At 38.7% G+C, this 25,585-nt stretch overlaps 1 protein-coding gene across 1 annotated transcript in view; it reads right to left on the bottom strand.

The window, feature by feature from the left end:
- Window positions 1-25,585, bottom strand: part of RNF169 (ring finger protein 169) — a 104,549-nt gene that overhangs the window by 14,088 nt on the left and 64,876 nt on the right. The window contains exons 3-4 of the mRNA XM_049652230.1: window positions 21,522-21,668; window positions 17,153-17,271 (exon numbers count right to left, since the gene is read on the bottom strand). Of these exons, the coding sequence (XP_049508187.1) occupies window positions 17,153-17,271; window positions 21,522-21,668 (266 nt within the window). The remainder of the gene's footprint in view (window positions 1-17,152; window positions 17,272-21,521; window positions 21,669-25,585) is intronic.

Raw genomic sequence — 25,585 nt, 5'->3', positions numbered from 1 at the left:
TCATTTTCATTCCTCTCAAGGTATTTTTTAATTTCTCTTGTGATTTCTTTTTTATAATTTTTTTTAATGTTTACTTATTTTGAGAGAAGCAGAGCATGAGTGAGGGAGGGGCAGAGAGAGAGGGAGACACAGAATGAGAAGCAGGCTTCAGGCTCTAAGCTATCAGCACAGAGCCCAATGCAAGGCATGCACTCACAAACCACGAGATTATGACCTGAGCCAAAGTCGGGTGCTTAACCAACTGGGCCACCCAGGTACTCCTCTTGTGATTTATGTTTTGACCCATGTGTTTGTTTGATTTTTAATGCATTGTTTAATGTCCACATATCTGTGAATTTTCCAGTTTTTCTTGTTATTGACTTACAGCTTCATTCTATTGTGATCAAAAAAGATATTTTGTATTATTCCAATCTTTTAAAATTTATTGAGACTTATTTTATGGTGTAACATATGGTCTACCCTGAAGAATTTTCCATGTGCACTATAGTAGAATGTGTGTTCTGCTGTTGTGGGGTGGAATGCTTTATATATAGTAAGTCTAATTGGTATCCAATATTGTGCAAGTCTTCTATATCCTTCTTTACCTTCCATCTATAATATTACATCCATTATTGAAATTGCGTGCCAAAGTCTCCAACTATTATCATTAAAGTGTTTACTGTTCCCTTCAATTCTGTCAGTTTTTGCTTCATATATTTTATGCATCCATTATTAGGTGTGTATGTGTTTACAATGTTGTGTGTGTATGTGTGTGTGTGTGTGTGTGTGTGTGTGTGTGTGTGTGTGTGTGTGTTAAGTAATCTCTACACCCAAAATGGAGCTCAAACTCACAACCCCAAGATCAAGAGTCGCATGCTCTACTAACTGAGCCAGCCAGGTACCCCATACAATGGTTATATCTTCTTAAAAGATTGACCTTTTTATCATTATACAATGTCCGTCTTGTCTCTTGTAATAATTTTTGTCCTTAAGTCTACATTGTCTGATATTAGTTTAGCTACTCCAGTTCTCTTTTGGTCACTGTTTGCACAGAATATCTTTTTCTATCCTTTCACTTTCAACCTATTTTTGCCTTTGGATCTAAAGTGAGTCTCAGCCTATATCTGGAACATATTTTTAAAAAATCCATCCTACCAATATCTGTCTTCTATTTGGAGAGTTTTAATTCATTTATATTTAATGTAATTACTGATGAGGAAGGATTTACTTCTGCCATTTTGCTATTTGTTTTCTATATGCCTTATACCTTTTTTTGTTCATCAATTCTCTATTAATGCCTTCTTTTGTGTTAGATATTTCCTAGTATACCATTTTGAGTCTCTTCTTATTCCTTTATTAAATGTGTTTTAATTATTTCTTAGTGGTTGCTCTGGGGATTACAATAAACATCTTATTTTACAACAATCTATTTCAAAATTAATACCAATTCAACTTCAATAGCATAAAAAAGCTTTTTTTGTTCCTATATAACTCTATTATCACCCTTTTACATTGTTATTGCTACATGAAGAGCTACAAAAATTATTGTAAAAACATCTTATAAGTCATAAACATATTACTGTAGTATTTGCTCAAAATAAGAGGCTTCAAAATACTGGCTGAGGGGTGAGTGGATGACTTAGTCAGTTAAGCCTATGACTTGACTTTGGCTCAGGTCACAATCTCACAGTTCATGGGATCAAGCCCCCCTTTTGGGCTCTGTGCTGACAGCATGGAGCCTGCTTGGGATTCTCAGTCTCCCCTGTCCCTCCCCAACTTGCTCTTGCTCTCACTCTCTCTCTCTCTCTCTCTCTCTCTCAAAATAAATAAACTTAAAAATATTATAGGCTGAGAACAGTCAAGACCAGTGAACTTGATGATGTTCTTAGGACTGAAAGAACTTAAACAACATCTTCACTAAAAAAATAAGTGAAGTAACTACTCCCATTACTTTGTGTACATCCATTTCTGTACCCCTAAACACCACCGCACAATGGATATATTTAATAAATTTCATATTAATGAATAAAAATATATACAGAAAGGCCTCTCTATTATGAAAAAAAGAGAAAACTTAAACATTGATTAGGAATGTAATATCTGTCAGGCACTATGCTACTTTAAGTATTCTGTATCTCATGTAATCCACACAGAAACTCTATGAGATAAGCATCATCATCCTCACTTACAGTCAAAGAACTGAGGGAGGTGATCTTCCAAGGTCACACAGCTGAAGCCAAGGTTTAAACCTGTATCTCTATGATTCTAAGGCTTGTGTTCTTTCTACCACAAGATATTGATCTTACATTCTACTCTACTGTGGCATAAAACAGACCCAGCACATCTAGAGAAGCTCTCTCTTCCAAACACATAATGAAGTCATAAACAAGAGAAAGCAGCATTGTCTAAAAGGCAACTGGCTTAAAATTTCCATTGCCAAGAGACCAGATGGTTTCTGGGATGTAGAGTTAGGCTAAAAATACCCACCAACACAATGAGTCTGACTTACAAAGAAAGAAAGGAGGGGCAGCCAGTATAAACATGCAGCTGGAAAACTAGAAGATTTAATGCTTATAAAATACTGCTTAAAGGGTTTTCAAATGGTAATACATGATACAAAAGATTAGATAGCTCATGCTCTGAACTGTTCAATCACCACTCTCACATATCCAAACCATAGTAGCTTATTAATTAAACTCTCAGGTCTGGCAGAGCTGAGTTCCACCTAGAAGCTAAAGGCTGGAGAGGAGCCTTCTTCCAGCCCCTAGCCTGGGTGTATGAGCCCTCCCAAACGTCACCACATACACACATACTTGAATGAAACCAGAAACCTTCTTAGGCCCAGTGGTAGCTGCTGTGCACCCAGAAATGGGTGAGATTTTGTTATAATCCTTCCCTTGTGTATTTATGATCTGGGTTATCTGCCTTGTGTACACTAGTATTATTTCTTTTTTTAAGTGTACAGTTTAATGGTTTTTAATTCGCATAGTTATTTAACCATTACCACAATCAATTTTAGAACATTTCCATCACCTCATAAGGAAACCTCATGCCCTTTAGCTATCACCCCTAAGCTCCTGCTTCTCCCCAAGCCCTAAGCAACCACTGATCTATTTTCTGTCTCTACCTGTTTGGCTATTCTGGACACACAGCAGTAGATGTTGGTGATAGATGGAGGAACACTGCTTTCACAGCTATATTCTAAAAGGACTAGTATCATGCAAAAGGACTTCAGTCCCCTCAAAAATGAGGAAAATTGGACAAGTTCTTATTTACCTCTGTAGCAACCCTTTATCTTTTTAGAACAAGGCAGGGTATAAATTAAACAAAGAGAAGGAAGGCAGTTTTCCCTTGCAAAGGTAGATCATTTCAAGATGAGGTTCCAAGTGCAGAGCCTTTGGTCACAGGGTTCCTTCAGTAGTTTGATAGAAAGTGCATAGGTTTGGGATAAAGAGAGACCTGAGTTCTAGTTCCATCTCTGTCATTATAATGCGGTGAGAAGCTCTTGGGTGAGTTACTTAACCTCTTTGAACTGCATTTTCCTTAGCCGAAAAATGGGAATAGTATAAAAAATCTTGTAGGATTAATGTGATAACTAAATGAAATGAGGTGTGTAAAGTACTCAACATGACCGGAAGCACCGGAGAAAAGCTAGTTCCCCTGCTACCACTCACCATCCCACCCTCTGAAAACTACCCAGGGCCTGGTGTGGCAGAGAAATTACTGGCACCTATAAAACCTGCTGCTCTCCTTATGTTCCACATCACTTCTCCTTAAGCTGTTCCCTTTGCAACCACATTCCACTACTTTTAACACGATTTGTCCTCTTAATAACCAGTTCATCTGCTTGATTTGTTTCAATTCCTTTATCCCTCCCCAACACACACACACACACACACACACACACACACACACACACACAATGTGCCCCAGACCATCATCAAGTCTTGTGGTTTCTTTTAACTCATTACCTCATCTTTCTCTCACAGCCTCCTCTCCCTTATGGTTACCATTTGACTGTTCCCCACACACAAACTTGCTAAGTCTAATCCTTAGATTTTTACGGAGTTTTCTAACTCCCCTCACCCCTTTCTTTTCATGCCATGGCCTCATTTTCTCCACTCTTAAAAAGTCTGCTTTAAGCCACTTCGAAATTTTTTTTTTAATGTTTATTTATTTTTGAGACAGAGAGAGACAGAGCATGAATGAGGGAGGGTCAGAAAGAGAGGGAGACACAGAATCTGAAGCAGGTTCCAGGCTCTGAGCTGTCAGCACAGAGCCCGAAGTGGGGCTCGAACTCACAGACTGTGAGATCATGACCTGAGCCGAAGTTGGAAGCTCAACCGACTGAGCCACCCAGTAAGCCACTTGCAGAGGCTTTAGTTGAGAGGTGGAAAGAATCTTAAGAAATTATCCAGTAGGGATGCCTGGGTGGCTCAGTCAGTTGAGCATCCAACTTCAGCTCAGGTCATGATCACACAATTCGTGAGTTCGAGCCCTGCATCTGGCTCTTGGCTGCCAGTGTGGAGCCTGCTTCAGATCCTTTGCCTCCCTCTCTCTCTGCCTTTCCCCTGCTTGTGCTCTCTCTTCAGAAATAAATGAACATCAGAAAACAGTAATCACATAGTAAAAGACCCTGCCCAGCAAGCAGGTAGGCCTAACAACCTGTCTTTTGCATAGATGAGACAGAAGTGGGTCCAATGAGTTTACTCAAGCTCACACAACGTCCCTACCATCTCCCTAGACTATCCTCCCCATCTCCACCTCTTTGGCTGTGCCTCCTTTCATCAATTCTGCAGCTAGTCCTCCAATATCATACCGCTCGTGTCTCTATTTGGTATCTGAAAGCATATGTATTTTCATTTGTTCACTTTAAGGAAGAGGGACAGGTCTGCATATTTTAAGGAAGAGGGACAGGTCTGCAACACTGACTGGGCATGCATTTATTATTGCTGAGTCTGTTAGTTTCTGTCTCTATCTCCCCTCAAACACACCTTATAGTAAGCATCTTAGGTATCATTTGATGTGCCCCACCCTGAGCCACAGACTCAGGCTTAAAGTATTTGGACATTAGAAAACAAAATATGTGGTTAATTTCTACTTAATAAAGGCTTAATTACTACTCAGTGGGAAACAGTTTTCTTTTATAGAATCTCTAAAAAAAGTACCATCGTAAGCTATTGTTAATGCATTTGAAGGCTAAAATCAACTTTATAATATATAAAACTTTATAATATATACACTTTATCAGTGTGGTACTAGACACCCCCCACCCCGTATTAATCATATGGAATCTAGTCTATAAAAACAACCACCAGCCAGTGTGTCCCTCTACAGCGACCTGAGCCCTCCCTCCTATGCTGCAAGTTTGACAAGTTTGACAATCAATTTTGACAAAGCTCCAGTTTAACCTACTACAGCACAAGACTTACTCAAACATTCCCTAAGTATTTATTGAGTGGAGGCTCGATATGCCAGACACTGTACTAAGCAGAGCAACCATAATGGTGAACAAGATGCTGTCCTTGGTTGCAAGGGGTTTAAAGTCTAGTGGGGAGATGGGCAGAGGCAGTATTGGGGTCTATAAAAAGGTGATAGGGGACAATTTTGTAAAGTGGAAAGAACCAAGAAACCTCGGTTCTAACTCTGATTCCTACTATTCTAGCTATCTACGATTTGGCAAACCATGTTCTCTCTCTCCGGGCTTTAGTCTTCTCATCAATAAAAAAAGAATTAGGTAAGATAATATTTAAGATCCTTTTCAGAGGGAGGGGCCAACATGATAGAGAAGTAGAGGGATCTGAAGTTCCCTCGTCTCTCAAACACAGCAGTGTTGAGGCCAAATGACTTTGAATTCCAAGAGTCCATGTGGCAAAGTGACAGAGACTTCTCCAGGGACCCACCAGGACAACCTGTCAGGCCATAGATGCGTGGCTGCGAATTGGGAGTGATAAAATGGGCAGATGGCAGAGGAACAGGGGAGGGATCCCCTCTGCAGAGAGACAAAGGGAAGAGAAAGGCTGGGGAAGTGTAAGACTGTATCTGGACAAGAGAAAGATCTAATCTCTAACTGTGGGGCTTTCTCCAGACTGGGACCTACTGCCCCATTCACACACCTGGGGAGGAGGGGAGCCAGCCCTGTGCTCGGTAACTAGTTCAGAGGCACAGTCCACAGTGGGAGAAAGCAATCCCCTCTCTGGAGTGCTGTGGGAAGAAGGTATATATCCTTTCAAAGAACAAAGATTGCCTGCGCCTGCCAGCCAGAGACCCTATATCCAGCGGCGCAGAGCAGCACTTTCCCCAAACCAGGACAGATGGAGTGGGAACCTTAAAGACATAGGGGTTTAAGTCCCAGAAGAGTGCCAGGGAGGCGCGGGAACTGGCGGAACAGGACAAAACACCTCGTTTGTGCCCACGGCACAGTGAGGATAGCTTGAACAGAGTGATTTGGGACACCTGGTCCGTGGAGGAGAGCCTGGGGTGTCACCATTTTTCTCCCCACCACCAAGGTGGGGCTTCAGGGAAGGGACAGTGGGCCTACATCAAACCACGCCCCTCCACACCTGGTAACTGCTATCTCCTGGAGAGGCATAGACGCTGAGGACCAGACAGCCCCTCCTCCAGACTGTGGCTGTTGCATTGCCTGATTAAATTCTCGGACAATTATATATATATATATTCTTCCTTCCTTTTCTCCTTCTTATCTCTTTCCTCCTCTAGTCTGGTTAATGTGGTTGTTGGTTTGTTTAATCAGACATATTTAATCTATTCTCTTTATACATGTTCTACACCTCCTTCTTTATTTTCCTTTCTCTCTGGATTAAGCCGTATAGTTTTTCTGGTCAATTTTCTTTTCTTTTTCCCTGCCTCCTTTTTTTTATTTTTCTTCCTCTCTCTCTCTGGATTAAGCCGTATAGTTTCTCTGTCTGGTCAACTGTTATTTTATTTTATTTTTCCCTGCCCTGTCATTTCTCTCTTTGTATGGGATAAGGCCTCATCCATCAGCACTGCCTCCACCCTGTTTACTTGTAGCTGGTGTTTCTGTTTTTTCACTTTTTTTGTTTGTTTGTTTATTTGTTGTGTGTTTGTTTTTGTTTTCTGTTTTTTGTTTGTTTCCTTTCCAGGGCTACTTCAATGAACAAATCAAAACACACCTGGTGGAGGGTCCAAAACATCACCACGAGTAGGGAGAAAAAGTAACCAAAGTCACAACAACAGAGAGCAAGTAACACCTCCAAAAACACCTCCTGAAGGGTGATGCCCTGGAGAGTGTATGACCCCTCTTTAATATAGTGCTCGCAGGTGCAGGGCACATAACAAGCTTGTAAAACACATAAGGGACAGAAAACTAGCCAAAATGACAAAATGGAAGAATTCTCCTTAAAAGAAATTCCAAGAAAAAAATGACAGCTAAAGAATTGATCAAAACAGGGGCGCCTGGGTGGCGCAGTCGGTTAAGCGTCCGACTTCAGCCAGGTCACGATCTCGCGGTCCGTGAGTTCGAGCCCCGCGTCAGGCTCTGGGCTGATGGCTCGGAGCCTGGAGCCTGCTTCCGATTCTGTGTCTCCCTCTCTCTCTGCCCCTCCCCCATTCATGCTCTGTCTCTCTCTGTCCCAAAAATAAATAAAAAACGTTGAAAAAAAAATTAAAAAAAAAAAAAAAAGAATTGATCAAAACAGATGTAAACAATATAACTGAACAAGAATTTAGAATCATAGTCATAAGATTAATCGCTGGGCTTGAAAAAAGCATAGAAGACAGCAGAGAATCTATTGCTGCAGAGATCAAGGAACTAAAAAATAGTCATGATGAATTAAAAAATGCTGTAAATGAGGTGCAAAATAAACTAGAGGTGATGAGAGTGAGGACTGAAGAGTCAGAGGGGAGATTAAGTGAAATAGAAGATAAAATTATGGAAAAAGATGAAGCTGAGAAAAAGAGAGATAAAACAATTCTGTTCTACGAGGGGAGAATTAGAGAACTAAGTGATTCAATAAAACAGAACAATATCTGTATCGTAGGAGTTCCAGAAGAAGGAGAGAGAGAGAAAAGGGCCGAAGGAGTATGTGAACAAATCATAGCTGAGAACTTCCCCAATCTGGGGAAGGAAACAAGACATTGAAATCCAGGAGGTACACAGAACTCCCTTCAGACGTAACTTGAATTGATCTTCTGCATGACATATCATAGCAAAACTGGCAAAATACAAAGATAAAGAGAGAATTCTGAAAGCAGCTAGGGATAAACAGGCCTTAACCTACAAGGGTAGACACAGAAGGGTAGTAGCAGACCTATCTACTGAAACTTGGCAGGCCAGAAAGGAGTGGCAGGAAATTTTCAATGTGCTGACTAGGAAAAATATGCAGCCCAAATCCTTTATCCAGCAAGTCTGTCATTCAGAATAGAAGGAGAGATAAAATGTTTTCGCAGAGAAACGAAAACTGAAGAAATTCATCACCACTAAACTAGCCCTACAAGAGATCCAAAGGGGGACTGTGAGTGGAATGTTGCAAAGACCACAAAGGATCAGTGACATCATTACAAGCATGAAACCTGCAGATAACACCATGACTCTAAATCAATATCTTTCAATAATAACACTGAATGTAAATGGACTAAATGCTCCAATCAAAAGACATAGGGTCTCAGAATAGATAAAAAACAAGACCCATCTATTTGCTGCCTACAAGAAACCCATTTTAGACCTGAGGAACCTTCAGATTGAAAGTGAGGGGATGCAGAACCATCTATCATGCTACTGGAAGTCAAAAGAAAGCTGGAGTAGCCATACTTATATCAGACAAACTAGATTTTAAACTAAAGGCTGTAGCAAGAGGCGAAGAAGGACATTATATCATAATTACGGGGTCTATCCATCAAGAAGAGCTAACAATTATAAATGTTTATGCACAAAATTCAGAAGCACCCAAATATATAAAACAATCACAAACATAAGCAATCTTATTGATAAGAATGTGATTATTGCAGGGGACTTTAATACTCCACTTACAACAATGGATAGATCATCTAGACAGAAAATCAATAAAGAAACAATGGCCCTGAATGATACACTGGACCAGATGGACTTGACAGATATATTCAGAACTTTTCATCCTAAAGCAGCAGAATACACATTCTTCTGGAGCACACATGGAACATTCACCTAGATCACATACTGGGTCACAAAACAGCCCTCACTAAATATAGAAGAATTGAGATCATGCCATGCATACTTTCAGATCACAATGCGACAAAACTTGAAATCAACCACAAGAAAAAGTTTGGTAAACCTCCAAATGCATGGAGGTTAAAGAACATCCTACTAAAGAAAAAATGGGTCAGCCAGGCAATTAAAGAAGGAATTTAAAAATATATGGAAACAAATGAAAATGAAAATACAACAATCCAAAACCCTTGGGATGTAGCAAAGGCAGTCCTAAGAGGAAAATACAATGCAATCCAGGCCTATCTCAAGAAACAAGAAAAATCCCAAATACAAAATCTAACAGCACACCTAAAAGAACTAGAAGCAGAACAACAAAGAAACCCCAAAGCCAGCAGAAGAAGAGAAATAATAAAGATCAGAGCAGAAATAAAGAATACAGAATTAAAAAAGAAACAACAGATCAATGAAACTAAGAGATGGTTTTTTGAAAAAATAAACAAAATTGATAAACCCCCTAGCCAGACTTCTCAAAAAGAAAAGAAAGAGGACCCAAATAGATAAAATCATGAATTAAAATGGAGTTATCACAACCAATCCCTCATAAATACAAGCAATTATCAGAGAATACTATGAAAAATTATATGCCAACAAACTGAACAACCTGGAAGACATGGACAAATTCCTAGACACCCACACACTACCCAAACTCAAATGGGAAGAAACAAAAAAAATTGAACAGACCCATAACTAGTGAAGAAATTGGATCAGTTACCAAAAATCTCCCAACAAGTAAGAGTCCTGGGACAGATGGTTTCCCAGGGGAATTCTACCAGACATTTAAAGCAGAGTTAATACCTATCCTTCTCAAGCTGTTCCAAAAAACAGAAATAGAAGGAAAACTTCCAGATCATTCTATGAAGCCAGCATTACCTTGATTCCCAAATCAGACAGAGACCCCACAAAAAAAAGGAGAATTACAGGCCAAAATGCCTGGTGAACATGGATGCAAAAATTCTCAACAAGATATTAGCAAATCAAATTCAAAAGAATTATTTATTCATATATACTATATATATATATATATATATATATCCCTGAGATCAGGAACATGATAGGGATGTCCACTCTCACCACTGTTGTTTAATACAGTGTTGGAAGTCCTAGCATCAGCAATCAGACAACAAAATGAAATAAGAGGCATCAAAATTGGCAAACAAGAAGTCAAACTTTCACTTTTTGCAAATGACATGATACTCTACATGGAAAACCTGAAAGACTTCACCAAAAGACTGCTAGAACTGATACATAAATTCAGCAAAGTGGCAGGGTACAACATCAATGTACAGAAATTGGTTGCATTTTTGTACACCAATCATGAAGCAACAGAAAGAGAAATCAAGAAACAGATCCCATTTACAATTGCACCAAGAACCATAAAACCCCTAGGAATAAACCTAACCAAAGATGTAAGAGATCTGTATACTAAAAACTATAGAAAACTTATGAAGGAAATTGAAGAAGACACAAAGAAATGGAAAAAACATTCCATGCTCATGGATAGGAAGAATAAATATTGTTAAAATGTCAATACTACCCAAAGCAATCTACACATTCAATACAATCCCAATCAAAATTGCACCAACATTCTTCTTGAAGCTAGAACAAACAATCCTAAAATTTGTATGGAACCACAAAAGACCCCAAATAGCTAAAGTAATACTGAAGAAGAAAACCAAAGCAGGAGACATCACAATCCCAGGCTTTAGCCTCTACTACAAAGCTGTAATCATCAAGACAGTATGGTATTGGCACAAAAACAGACACATAGATCAATGGAATAGAGAACCCAGAATTGGACCCATAAATGTATGGCCAACTAATCTTTGACAAAGCAGGAAAGAGTATGCATTGGAAAAAAGACAGTCTCTTTAGCAAACGGTGCTGGGAGAACCGGACAGCAACATGCAGAAGAATGAAACTAGACCACTTTCTTACACCATACACAAAAATACACTCAAAATGGATGAAAGACCTAAATGTGAGACAGGAAACCATTAAAACCCTAGAGGAGAAAGCTGGAAAAACCTCTTTGACCTCAGCTGCAGCAATTTCTTGCTCGACACATCTCCAAAGGTAAGGGAATTAAAAGCAAAAATGAATTATTGGGACCTCATCAAGATAAAAAGCTTCTGCACTGCAAAGGAATCAACAAAACTAAAAGGCAACTGACAGAATAGGAAGATATTTGCAAATGACATATCAGATAAAGGGTTAGTATCCAAAATCTATAAAGAGTTTACCAAACTCAACACCTGAAAAACAAATAATCCAGTGAAGAAATGGGCAGAAGACATGAATAGACACTTTTCCAAAGAAGACATCCATATGGCCAACAGACACATGAAAAGATGTTCAACATCACTCCTCATCAGGGAAATACAAATCAAAACCACACTGAGATACCACCTCACACTGGTCAGAGTGGCTAAAATGAACAACTCAGGAAACTACAGATGCTGGTGAGCATATGGAGAAATGGGCACCCTCTCACACTGTTGGTGGGAATGCAAACTGGTGCAGCCGCTCTGGAAAACACTGTGGAGGTTCCTCAAAAAATTAAAAGTAGAACTACTTATGACCCATCAATAGCACTAGGAGGAATTTACCCAAGGGATACCGGAGTGCTGACGCAGAGGGGCACAGGTACCCTAATGTTTATAGCAGCACTTTCAACAATAGCCAAACTATGGAAAGTGCCTAAATGTCCATCAACTGATGAATGGATAAAGAAGATATAGTTTATATATACAATGGGAATACTACTTGGCAATGGGAAAGTATGAAATCATGCTATTTGCATCAACGTGGATGGAACTGGAAGGTATTATGCTGAGTGAAATAAGTCAGAGAAGGACTGATATATGTTTTCACTCATATGTGGATCTTGAGAAACTTAACAGAAGACCATGGGGGAAGGGAAGGGGAAAAAATAGTTACAGAGAGGGAGGAAGGCAAACCATAAGAGACTCTTAAATACAGAGAACAAACTGAGGGTGGATGGAGGGGGTGGGGAAGAGGGGAAAATGGGTGATGGGCATTGAGGAGGGCACTTGCTGGGATGAGCACTGGGTGTTGTATGTAAGCGATGAGCCATGGGAATCTACCCCAAAAACCAAGAGCATACTTTACACACTGTATGTTAGCCAATTTGACAATAAATTATATTAAAAAAAAATAACTAATAAAAATAATTGAAAAAATAAAAACAAACCCCCTCCCCCTCAAAAAAGATCCTTTTCAGATCTAAGAGTCTACATTCTAAAAGAATATAACAAAATAGCAGCAGTAACAGTCACTGAATTATCATGTGGCAGAAATCTTGCTGGGTACTATTTACTTAAGATACAATTTTATATGGAATGGCAGTACTGGCATTACTGCATCACTTTCTTTCTTCTTCTTCTTCTTTTTTTTTTTTTTTCATTTTTAAACTGGAAAGAGGATAGATGGTTAAATTATATCCTTTTTATGGTTAGGCCCTAGTTCCAAGAAGAATCCAAAGTGACTTACTGCAAAAATACATAAAAACTGAGCCTTAACAGAGGATATAGATCACATTAAGTAATAAATATGAAAAAAGTATACCAAAAAAAATTTTTTTATTATAGGCTATGTTGAAAGTCATGACGATTGAATTGAAAACTCTGTCCTAATCCTAAACTTCCAGATAGCAAAAGCAAAGAGGAAAATGCAAGTGGACATGTAGCCTTTTGAAAAGATACCACCTCAACAGAGAAAGTTTTCCAGGCTGAGCTTTTAGAAGAATTTGCAATCAGGTTTGGTTTGATTCTAGTGGCGAAGAAGGGAATGAAGAGTGTAGGGAAATAAATTTAAACCAATTTTTCAGATATTTAAAATAAAAGTTTAACTTTACAATTATATATCTTATGGTTTAAGTTAATTAAAAAAATTTTTTTAATGTTTATTTTTCAAAGAGACAGAGTATGAGTGGGGGAGGGGCAAAGAGAGGAAGACACAGAATCTGAAGCAGGCTCCAGGATCCGAGCTGTCAGCACAGAGCCCAACACAGGGCTTGAACTCACGAACCACAAGATCATGACCTGAGCTGAATTTAGACGCTTAACTGACTGAACCACCCAGGCACCCCTCAAGTTAATTTTTCTCAATTAACACATATTTTGTGATTAACTTAGAAATGATCTTGGATTAACTATTACTCTGCCTACTTGAAAGACGTTTCATTTTCTTTTTTTTTTTTTTTTTTCTAACGTTCATTTATTTTTGAGACAGAGAGAGAGACAGAGCATGAACGGGGGAGGGGCAGAGAGAGAGGGAGACACAGAATCGGAAGCAGGCTCCAGGCTCTGGGCCATCAGCCCAGAGCCCGACGCGGGGCTCCAACTCACGGACGGCAAGATCGTGACCTGAGCTGAAGTCGGACACTTAACCGACTGAGCCACCCAGGCGCCCCAAGAAGTTTCATTTTCAATAAGGCTCTAGAATTTTATGAATAATACTCCAAAGCCCTCTTTGCTTTGAATTTTTCGAATAAATGGAGACAGAGCTGTTGGCAAGACTCATAGCCAGAATCAACCAATGGATTCCGTCCAAAATAGCTATCCTATCAGGCTTACTCACTCTTACCTCCATGCCTTTGGGCTTAAGACAGAAAACTTTACAAAGTAGGTAAGTAAAACAAATACAGATTGATTTCCTTTAAATACAGTTGTAAAAACTTTCAAAGCTTTGGGGCACCTGGGTGTCTCAGTTGGTTAAGTGTCTGACTTCAGCTTACTTAGGTCACGATCTCATGGTTCATGGGTTTGAACCCCGTGTTGGGTTCCACACAGAATCCCTGCTTGGGATTCTCTCTCTCTCCCTTTCTGCCCCTCCCAGAGACTTGTGCTTTCTCTCTCTTAAAATAAATAAACTTAAAAAAAAAAACAAAAAAACAAAAAACTCTGAAAGCTTTTACATATGACCTCTCTTTAAGAAAAGAACTTACAGACAAGACCTATTCTCTTGTTGTTTGTTGCTTAACACATGGAAAAAAAATGCATGTGAAATATCCAGAAACGATTAACGATGCTAATACGTTTTTTAATGTGGTAAAATATATATAACATGAAAGTTACCATTTTAACCATTTTAAGTTTACAGTCACATTGTTGTGCAACATCACCATGCTAATTATTTTTTAATATATCCGTATGCTACATCTCATTGTGTTAGAGTAAGCAGTTAGTTAGGCTTTAACAGGATGCCTGGAGGCCAACAAAGGAGGTGGGGCTCACTAGCCTAGCAGGGAAGTTAGAGACCTTTGCTGGCAGCACACCAAAAACAAACCCACAGAAGCCAGATCAAATCAAACAGGCCCAAGATGAAGAAGGCCAGATAGAGATGCAGACCAAGTAAGGGAGAAAAGGTATGAAATCCTGCTCCCAAGAAATCCCCTCCCCAAGTAATAAATATTCCACCCCCTAGTTAACAACTGTCAATAAAAGAAACCCAAACCCCAGGGTGAATAGCTCTCCCTTGAGCTTGCCTCCTCTCACATCTTGGAGAGCATACTCTCACTTTAATAAACTTTTCTACTTGCACTGCTCAGCTGTTGTGTCTGGTATATCCTCGAATTCTTTCTTGCAACAAGACCAAGAGCCTTCGGAGACATCTTTGAGATGAGGGTTCCGGGTCTCCCCAGTTCACATGCAACAATTTCAGCACTAACATGTCCAAATTGTTTTTCTAAGTATCTTTTGGAACTGAAATTTAAATATTTTCTTATCTAAGGAAAAAAGTATGTTGACTAAATAAGACAGGCAATTCACAATATTATGGTAATAGATTTTCCAACCTAAGTTTTCCAGGACATCAGCAAACTATGTCCTAAAAAGATAAGCCTACCAACCAAATCCAATGAATTATTTTAATAACTGTACTTCATTAATAACTGAACTCAGCCCACAACCTTGGACATTTGGAAAAAATGAATGCTGAAACCCAGAAATGTGTAAGACAAATCATAAGCATTCCTTAACAGTAAGATGTTAAGTGAATGTTTTCCTATAAATTAGTCCCATTGTGGCTCAATGATATACAGTAAGGGCAAGGATGGGCCGAGGAGCAGGAAAATAAGATATGTTACAGATATTCCAGAGCCACACATAACTGAAAGCATACCTCTGCATAAGGGCTTTTTACATTTTACCCTTTAGAGAAGAATTTTCTAAGTTCCTTGCTAGGCATTTCTAAGTAATGACATATTAACCTGCTACCCTCTTTAAAAGAATGAATTACAAGAGTAGAGACTAGAATTGGTGATAAGTAATTCAATGGCACAATTGATCAATATCCACTAACTAACTAACTAATATCCCTAACTAATTGGGGCAATTTGACCTTAGCATATTTGGATTTCAAGACAAATTTCTCTTTTTTCCAAGTCATTTCAAATTTATGAGATATTAATTAACTTATCACAGACTGCCTAAAAGCAACATTTATTTGTTTCATTAAGTATTTACTGTGACTTGACTAAAATGAATGACATGATCTGTTTCTCTTCTCAGTAGACCTCTAATAATCATTAAAATATGCCTTCTATAAATGGGAGCAATCCATATATATACAATCAGCAACTGAAAAATCCTTAGTCAAGCAGTCTTGAATTTTTTAACTTTAGGGGGCATCTATAGTTCAAGCTCATATGCACAATGCAAGCATTTCATCTTTACCATAAATGGAAAGTAAACTGGCTTATATCTCACTTATTGGGTTCTGATTACATCAATCAAACCTAAGTGGTTACAATACAGTGGCCATTAAATGTCAAATGAATGAATAAATACTCTAGGAAAGAGCCTTCCTGGAAGGAGTTGCCATTACCTGCAGAAGGGGAGGCCTTTAAGGGAAGGGGAAGGGGGAGAGGGGAGGTTTAATTAAGTCTATTCTCAGAACAAGAAAATCAGACTGCTCCAAAAGAACACACACAAAAAGGATTTAGATATAAACATTACATCAGGAATCATAATAGTACATGCATTATACATCTTAAACTTGGTAGTTTTGGGGGTCATATTTATTAGTGATTAGCAATAAAAAAACTTAAAATGGAACCAAGTATATGTCCATAGGGGCAGCAAAAAAGAGAGATCTACTTCACAGTGCTGCTGGGAAGAAAGAGAGGAACCCTAGATATAAGGGTGAACAATGCTGGTTTTAACCAAAAACAGATAACAAAATGGCATAAAGATTGTGTCTTTTCGTCTTTATATTAAAACAGAGTGCATGGTATATAGTAGCTACTCACAAAATGTCTGTTGAATGAATGATTCCTTCTTACTTCCTTCCCCCATTTCTTCTTCCTTTCTTCCTATTTATCACTCCTTCCCCCTTCCTTTCTTCTCTCATTCTCTTTTCTTCCATCATTCCTCCTTCCTTCCTTTTCCTTCCATCTAGCGCTTCATTATTCCCTCCATCATCCAACATCCATCCAATTTCTCCCTCCTTTCATCTCCACAGCCTGCAAAGTCTAAAGGATCAAGAGATTTCTTGACAAGGTCTTAAAAACTTTGCAGTTTGTCTTCTTGAAACCTATTCAAGATATATTCTAGTTCTAGGCAGTGAAAATAAAATCAACTGTGGCCTCACTTCCTACTAAGAGAAAAAACTCCAGAGAGAGAATCGACGGATGTTAGCAGAAGCTGACATTGTTGTTCCTTCCCAAGATAGAAAGATCACACTTTGTAGCACAGAAAGTAGCATAATACTACTCTGAGGATACCAGAAACAAGTAAAAATTACTTTTAGATCAGCCCCTTGTTCCTAGTCCATATTTGAAAACCCAATTCCCACATCTTTCCCCCATTCCCACCTCTCCCTCCCAAAAGTAGCTACAACAAATACTTTTGCTCCCCCTACTCCATCCCTTTAGTCTCATACTCCAGAATGGAAGAACCTTGACTGACTTTAGTATCAGTCTCTTACCCTGCCAGGAAAGCTAAGGAGTAGGAGTTGTTCTTGGAAACAAATGCCGAGCGATGTGTCTGTGTCATCTTGCCTCGGGAAGGTTCTTCGTTCTCTGAATCTGAGAGGCGTGCAGGACACTGGCAGGAGACAAGGGAGACAACATTGTCTATTTGTGTTCCCATGGAATCTCCCATAGCTATTGTTCCACGTCTATTATATGTCATTTCTCTCTAAGCACCAATGTTTCCAACCGCTTCTTGGAGATCCCAATCTGGATATTCCAAATAGTTCAAACTTAATATATCCAAAATTAAATTCAGTATTTTCCTCTCTAAGCCCCACTACCAACCCATCTAGAAGCCTCAATGTCATTATGACTCTTTCCTTTCCCTTTCTTCAAAGTCACAGAAACACTGCATAGAGGTTTTGAGTACCCCCAACGCTTCTAAATATTTTATTTCATTTATGCTTTATATCGGTCCTATTAAGAAGGGATTACCTTTCTTCTACAGATGGCAAACTGAGGCCCAGAATAATTAATTTGCATAGGACTGTAGAGTTAATAAGTAGCTAACGCTATTACTTAAATCCAGAGTGTCTGTCTCCAAGTGCCTTCATGCTAGTTCCACTCTACCCCATTCTACTCCTAAAATGCCTTTCAGACAGAACTCCTTCCATGTATACTCATTGTCATTGCCTTTCCTTAGATTCTCATCCTCTTTTTCCTGGACTGTTGCAATTATCTACTTACTGGTCTTGTTCTCTCCAGCCTTTTTTCCCTCTAATCCTACCATACTATTAAGCACACAAATATAATCCTGTTACTCCCCTGCTTAACTGTTGGTTAAAGGATAAAGTGGAAACACCTCAGTATGATACAATAATCTTCAAAAACTAGACCCAACCTTCTTTCATAATTTTTCTCCCACCAGGTCTCATAAAGGGAACTCCTTGAACTCTAGTACAACCAAACTACTTTCTACTCTCCATGTACCATCAAAGACTTTCAAAGGGTCTGTTCTGAACATGCTACTCCCTTTGCCTAAAACTCCTATTCCACATTCTCTGCCTAAAAGAAATACTCATTGGCCCTTCAGAGGCATCTGAAATGTCACTTTCTCTGCAAGGGGTTCTAAATACCCCTAGAATCAGATTTTTCCATCTTGTTGATACTCATTCAGTTACCTTCATTTTATTTTAGAGTCTTATTTTGAGTCTTTCAATTTACGTTTGAAGTTTCTTTACACGTACTTAGAAAAGAGGTCTGGAAGGTTATTTACCAAAATGTTTCTAAGAGTTACCTCTAAATTGTTAGATGACAAGCAGTTTTTCACTTTTTGCTTTATAATCTTTGATAAGACTAAATTGCTATACCAGATTGTTTTCCAACAATTCACATTATTATTGGTATTAACCATACCATAACAAATCATAGATTGTCATGTCCATTTTATTTCCACTCCACATTGATAACAACAGATGGTAATATCTTCTAGAATAAGCACTTTCTTCCCTCCATTGAATTGAATTTGATAAACATGTACCCAACACCTATGATGTACAAAACAGTGTAGGAGATTTTAAAATAGCTAACTCAATTTTAAAGATTGAGTTAGATTTTAAAATAGATTTTAAAATAGCTTACTCAACAAACTTATAAATCTAGTAGAGAAACACAAATACACAACCATAATCTAAGGGAGAATGAAATAAATCCTGTAAAAGTTACAACATTGGGAGGGGAGAGAGTTGATGATAGGAGTAGAGAAACAAGTGAGGAATCCCTAATAGGTTCCAGGAAGGTGACAGCTTTGGAACTGGGCTTGGACAGATGAACAGCTTTCAAACAGGTAAGCAGGGTGGCATTTCAATTAGATGAAAATGCAAGAGAAAAACTCTAAAGAAAGAAAAGCATAAAGCTATATATTTGGGGGGAAAGTAAACAGGTCTGTTCTCTAGAATTTGGGGGTATGAGCAAGGATGGAAGATAAGTTAGAATTACACTAAGGACTTGAATGTTAGAGTAAAGAATTCTCATTTACTTTCATAGGAAATGAGGTGTCACCAAGTCTTTGGGAGCAGGAAAGCAAAATGATCTGTTCAGCTCTAATCATAATGTTCTCTCTATAAAAAACAATCCTTCAGCTGGCTTTCCACTGAGACCACTTGAGCTTCTCTTATGTCCCCATTTGAACGTAGTCTTGGCTAAACTAAATGAAATTATTTTTTTAACACCAAAAACTCTTAAGACATATTTAAAGCAAAATCAGAGCCATGTAAAAGTCCTCAAAACAGACAAAAGCAAACAGAAAAAGAGGTAAAATAGCAAAAATCTAAAACTTTAAGTGTTCATAAGTGAGATTTTATTCAATGTGTTTTTGTATATAAAATGTTTTGAAACTGGGGCGCCTGGGCGGCTCAGTCGGTTAAGTGTCCGACTTCAGCTTGGGTCATGATCTCACGGTTTGTGAGTATGAGCCCCATGTCAACCTCTGTGCTGACAGCTCAGAGCCTGGAGCCTGCTTTGGATTCTGTGTCTCCTTCTCTCTGCCCCTCCCCCACTTATGCTCTGTCTCTATCAAAAATAAATAAATGTAGAAAAAAAATTTTTTTTATGTTTTGAAACTTACTACTACCAATAAAAACAAATCTGAGGATTTATACTTCTGGATTCCTTTTAAGATTACAATCAGGTTACAATTCCTTTTAAACTAACAAAATGCAGTTGATTTCTATTTCAAAGTTGGTAGTGGCAAAAGAAAAAGCCATTAGAGCAATTTCCTGGCCTTGACATGAATTAATACGAGAGATCTTTTCCTGGATGAAACTTGAATCCGGCAAGGCCAAAAACAGCAGGTTCTTTCTATCAAAGGACCACAGTGAAGGGTAAGCTCTCTTTGTCAAGACTGGTTTGTCCTAAAGAGAAAGGTCCTTCTGGATCATTTTGCCTGAAGGCTCTAAAGGACAGTCCTGTTGGGGTAAAGAGGCAAAGGTTGCTGTCTAGAGATCACAGACCACAGTTGGGGCTACTAGTCAGAAAACATACTGTAGGTGCAAGACATGTTTTATTCTCGCCATCCTAGTTAAATTGCATGCTGTCCAGTAGCAGTCTTTTTCCTTTTGTAGTTCCCAATGAACAGAGCATTAAGAGTACACAAGCATTTCTTATTTGTTAAATTGAATCTTATGGAAGAGTAAAACCCTCTAAAATGCAAGTGATTGGTTTTGATAAGAATTAAATAATAACAATTATTATTATAAATGGGATAAAAAATGCACATGCATGTTGATAGCAGCAATTACTATTGATCCAAGAAAGCTTAAGTAACTTCATTTCCTGAAGGTCAGGAAAAATACCTTTGCAAAGAGTAAAGCCAAAACACAGTGAAATTAAGTAACCTGGCCAAAGTCGTACAGTCCGTTACAATGCTGGGATCTGTTTAAGGAGCAGACTTCTGAAGGTGCAGAAAAAATTTTTTTCCTTCCATTCTATGTTCTCTGTATTAAATACAGTAAAGCTTTTATTAATTCCAGCTTATTGGGAAGCTAACCTGAAATACTAACAAGGCTAAATCACAAACTATTCTAAAAGATTATGACACTAAAGATATTGTAAGTACACACAGCAAGCAACAGAAAAAGGTCTGATCCAGTAAGACTTAACTAAAGAAAAAAAACCCAATTGTAATTATCCATTTGAGCATCCAGTAGGCCTTCCAAAAGTACTTTCATACATACATTAAATATACCATTTACAACCTTTTTGAGTAATTTGCTTGGTAAAAAAGTGATGAAAACAATTCAGGCAAGATTTGCAAGATTAGAAGTCTAGAGTTAGTTTAAACTAAGGGTTAGCGTTAGTTTAAACTAGGTAACTTAGGGTTAGCTTAAACTAAGTAATCTGATATTGAAGTCCTACCTTATATCTAGCACTGTGTTGCTTAAGGCATTAAAAAGAATAAAAGGAAATCAAATACAAGCTTTAAGGAAACCTAGTTGAGAATATAAGATGTACAAAACTCAAAGGTCAAATCACAACACAGAAGTCAAAACGACAACACACATGTAAGTAGTATTGAATAGAACAGTATTGAATAGTAGTGAATAGTATAGAATACTCCACAAGTAGTATCCTGTACTAGGTTTTTCCCCTCACTCACTTTTTTTCCCCACTGTTCCTTAATCTTTTCACCCAAGTCTCAATTGTCTCATTCAGAATTATTTTCTCCAGCTGTCATCGAGACACTAAGTTTTTCACTACTCTTAAACTGCATACTCAGCGACTCTTCTGGTCTCATAGCTCACAAACATAGGTTTGCAGATCCACATCACCTGGGATAATTACTGATTTGGGGCCAGATGTCCATCAAAACGGTGATCTACTTACATGTTCCAGATTTGATTTCAGTACTAATGGCTCATCTCTCTTTTTCTGTTCATCCATTTTTCTTTTCCCTGTTTCTGTATCCTCTGATAACAGCTTGTGGATTTGATCTTCAGAGGTTTTCTCCTCTTGCAACTTTTCTTCTCTCAGCTAAAAATACAAATCACACCGAGAAGGAGAGTTTTAGGCAACCATAGACTTCAAAACATTTTTTACTCAGTAGTCTATTAGAACAAACATCACATGGAAGTTTGAGACTATTTTTCTTATTAGATATAGAGCCCTCTTAATTTTTAAGTAAGTCTGCTTTCACTTGACTTTTGCCAAACATACACTGCATGACTTAAGATTTAACTGCTCCGCATTCTTAAGCAATATGAAATGATAAAAGCTAAAATAATATGCATAATCAAAAAATAAGATTTACTCACTTAGCCAAAAAAGGCTGAACCTAAAAACTTTCCTCGTTCCCAGAAACCAGATAAAACTACATTAGTGAGGAGAACAGCCAAGATGTAGGCCACAGAGGGCCAGGGGTCATTGGTCCTAGAGGCAATAGAAAAAATTATCACAGTTTCAATGTCCTGCAATTTATGCCATTATCTTGTGGTCCAGAGGACAGGTCAAAATACATTGTTTACAAATAAATTTAAGGCAGAAGCCAATGCTCCTCATTTGGAGGTGGCAGGACATTATGAACATAAGTTGAGCATTGGAATAAAAACTCGGGTTCCAGTGGGTCTCTACTTATTACCAGCTGTACCATCTTGGGCAAACGAAGCATCATATGCTCACCTACAAAATAGGGATAATGCTACTTACTTTGTAGATACTGTAGTAAGAAATGAATAATAATATAAAGGATTTAATGTAGTGTCTTGCTGTGTACTTACAGTACATTAAGAGTTTCCTTTTATTTTCCTTTCACTGCCCTAGGGTTTTCATAAAACTTAAATGACATAAGGTATATATATCAAGGCATTTACAGGCTACTAACTTTCAATCATACTTGCAAAAAAAATAAAGCTAAAGAACAAATATTTTGCATTGGTTGTCGCCTCAGGGTTAAAAAGCAAAACCAACAATAAAAACAATTAAGATTTAGTCTTCGTCCCTGAAATGCAGCCAGATCAACACTAAACCAATCTTGCACAACTAGAAAACTGATTTGAGGATTAACACAACAATCTGCACAACCTGAACTACAGAACTTGGCAGGTGTGCAGCACAGAGAAGTGAACTGGGGGAGAGAGAAGCCGTGGAGGGGAGGAAACTATTTTTGCTTCTGGAGAGAGGATGGAGAAGGCAGGAAGAGTACGGGAAAGCATCCTTCCCCCAATCCCTGAAAGCAGCTGGAGAGAAAAGAAAGAGTATGCAAGGGACTGAACAAAAAAGGGAGAAAGGAGAAAGAAAAGGGTTTAAATTCCATTAACACTTTATAAACAGGGGGAGTGCAGAGTCTCAAACTCCATAGCTAGATACCTGGTAGTGCTCTGGTGGGAAGGGCGAATCCCCAGGAGCAGAGAGCGAGGTCCAAGGGGTCCTCAGGCCACACGGGGAGAGCCAGTTCCCCGGCCGGGGGGACATTTCATAGAGGCTGTGTGACAACCCCACAGGCAAAGGTCCCAGAGGACCCTGGAGAAGAACCACATTCAATGGTGCTGGAACAAGGGCATTAAGGGGGAAGGCTGGTGCCAGATGTGTTGTGATTTACCATAATCCCTGAAACGCTGCTGCTACACAATCACATGAACTTTTTCTGCTGTGGGCTGGCACCCAGTTGCAGTCTCTGGGCATCGGCAGCAGCACAGTCCTGCGAATGTTCCTGGCGGGCAGGCACCCTATCATTGATTGGTGAGACCCTCCCCCAGAGGGTCAGAACAGGCCAAAGCTGCAGTCCCTCAGTAGTAAGGGGCTGGGAAACATAGCCACATCTGAGACAAAACTCGGGAGGGAAGTGCCTCCTGGCAGCCTGACAGCTTGGTCACAGTATAAAAGCAGAGAGTGGACGGAAGCCGGAGGCAAAGGAGGGGTGCTTGACTGCCGGTCGGGGAGAGCACAGAGTTCTGATACTAGAGACTGGGTAGCTGGGTGACGCCATTTTCACCCCTCCCTCACATGCGCATACACACCTACTTGCACCACGACAACCCACCCTAGTAAGCTAAGCAGCGCCATCTAGTGGAGAATGGAGCTGTTACACTAAGCCCAGTCCAACTGGGCCAACCTCGCTCTTCAGGAACTCCTCAAGTCTCTCTGCCTGCTTAGTTAACGGACTATAAAGTGCTTCATAGTTTGACTGCTAGGGGAAACCGTTGTAATTTCAATCATATTTCAGTCTGTTTGCTAGTCCATCTATTCACTTTTTTTTCTTTTTCTTTTCTTATTCCTGAATACAGAAAGAGAAAAAAATTATTTTTACTTTCCTCGCTTCTTAAAAATATTTTTAATTTTTTTCTACTATATTTTTTACTTTTTTTGTAAATTTTTCAAATTCTAATTTGCTTCCATCATTTCATTTTATTCTATTCCATTGTATTCATTTTTTCAACTTTTCAAACGTTTTCCTTTTTTTCTTTCTTTTCTTTTCTTTCCTTTTTTTTCTCTAATCTGTCAAGGTCCTTTCAACAAAAAGACCAAAACACACATAGGATCTAACTTCCATTATTTGATTTTTTTTTGGTGTTGTTTTTAATTCTTTAATTGTAATTTTTGTACCTTATTAATTCCTTTTCTCTTTCAAAACGATGAAATGAAGGAATTCACCACAAAAGAAAGAACAGGAAGAAAGGACAGCCAGGGACTTAATCAACACAGATACAAGATGTCTGAACCAGAATTTAGAATCATAATATGAATACTAGCTGAGGTTGAAAATAGATTAGAATCCCTTTCTGCAGAGATAAAAGAAGTAAAAGCTAGTCAGGATGAAATAAAAATGCTGTAACTGAACTGCAATCTTGAATACATGCCATGGCAGCAAGGATGGATGAAGCAGAGCAGCGAATCAGCGATATAGAGGACAAACTTATGGAGAACAATGAAGCAGAAGACAAAGAAACTAAGGCAAAAGAGCCGATTTAAGAATTAGAGAACTCAGTGACTCATTATAAAGGAACAACATCAGAATCATAGGGGTCCCAGAAGATGAAGAGAGAAAAAGTGGTAGATTCGTGTGAGCAAATCATAGCAGAAAACTTTCCTAACCTGGGGAAAGACACAGACATCAAAATCCAGGAAGCACAGAGGACTCCCATTAGATTCCACAAAAACTGACCAACAAGGCATATCATAGTCAAATTCACAAAATACTCAGGCATGGAAAGAATCATGAAAGCAGCAAGGGAAAATAAGTCCTTAATCTACAAGGGAAGACAGATTAGGTTTGCAGCAGACCTATCCACAAAAACTTGGCAGGCCGGAAAGGAGTGGCAGGATATAGTCAATGTGCTGAATCGGAAAAATATGCAGCCAAGAATTCTTTATCCAGCAAGGCTGTAATTCAAAATAGAAGAAGAGATAAAAAGTTTCCTAAACAAAAATTAAAGGAGTTCATGACCACTAAACCAGCCCTGCAAGAAATTTTAAGGGGGACTCTCTGTGGGGAGAAAAGATGGGGGAAAAAAAAGACCAAAAGCAACAAAGACTAGAAAGGACCAGAGAACACCACCACACCACCAGAAACCTCAACTCTACAGGCACCATAATGGCAATAAGTTCCTATCTTTCAGTACTCACTCTAAACATCAATGGACTAAATGCTCCAATCAAAAGACACAGGGTAACAGAATGGATAAGAAAACAAGATCATCTATATGCTGTTTACAAGAGACTCACTTTAGACCTAAAGACACCTTCAGCTTGAAAGTAAGGGGAATGGAGAACCATCTATCATGCTAATGGTCAACAAAAAAAGCCAGAGTAGCCATACTTATGTCAGACAACCTAGACTTTAAGATAAAGACTGTAACAGAGATGAAGAAGGGCATTATATCATAATTAAGGGGTCTATCCACCAAGAAGATCTAACAACTGTAAACATTTATACTCCAAATGTGAAAGCACCC

The sequence above is a fragment of the Panthera uncia genome, chromosome D1 (assembly GCF_023721935.1).
Source record: "Panthera uncia isolate 11264 chromosome D1, Puncia_PCG_1.0, whole genome shotgun sequence".
Classification (NCBI taxonomy): domain Eukaryota; kingdom Metazoa; phylum Chordata; class Mammalia; order Carnivora; family Felidae; genus Panthera; species Panthera uncia.
The sequence above is the reverse complement of the archived record's forward strand: the minus strand, read 5'-3'. Positions and strand labels throughout refer to the sequence as shown.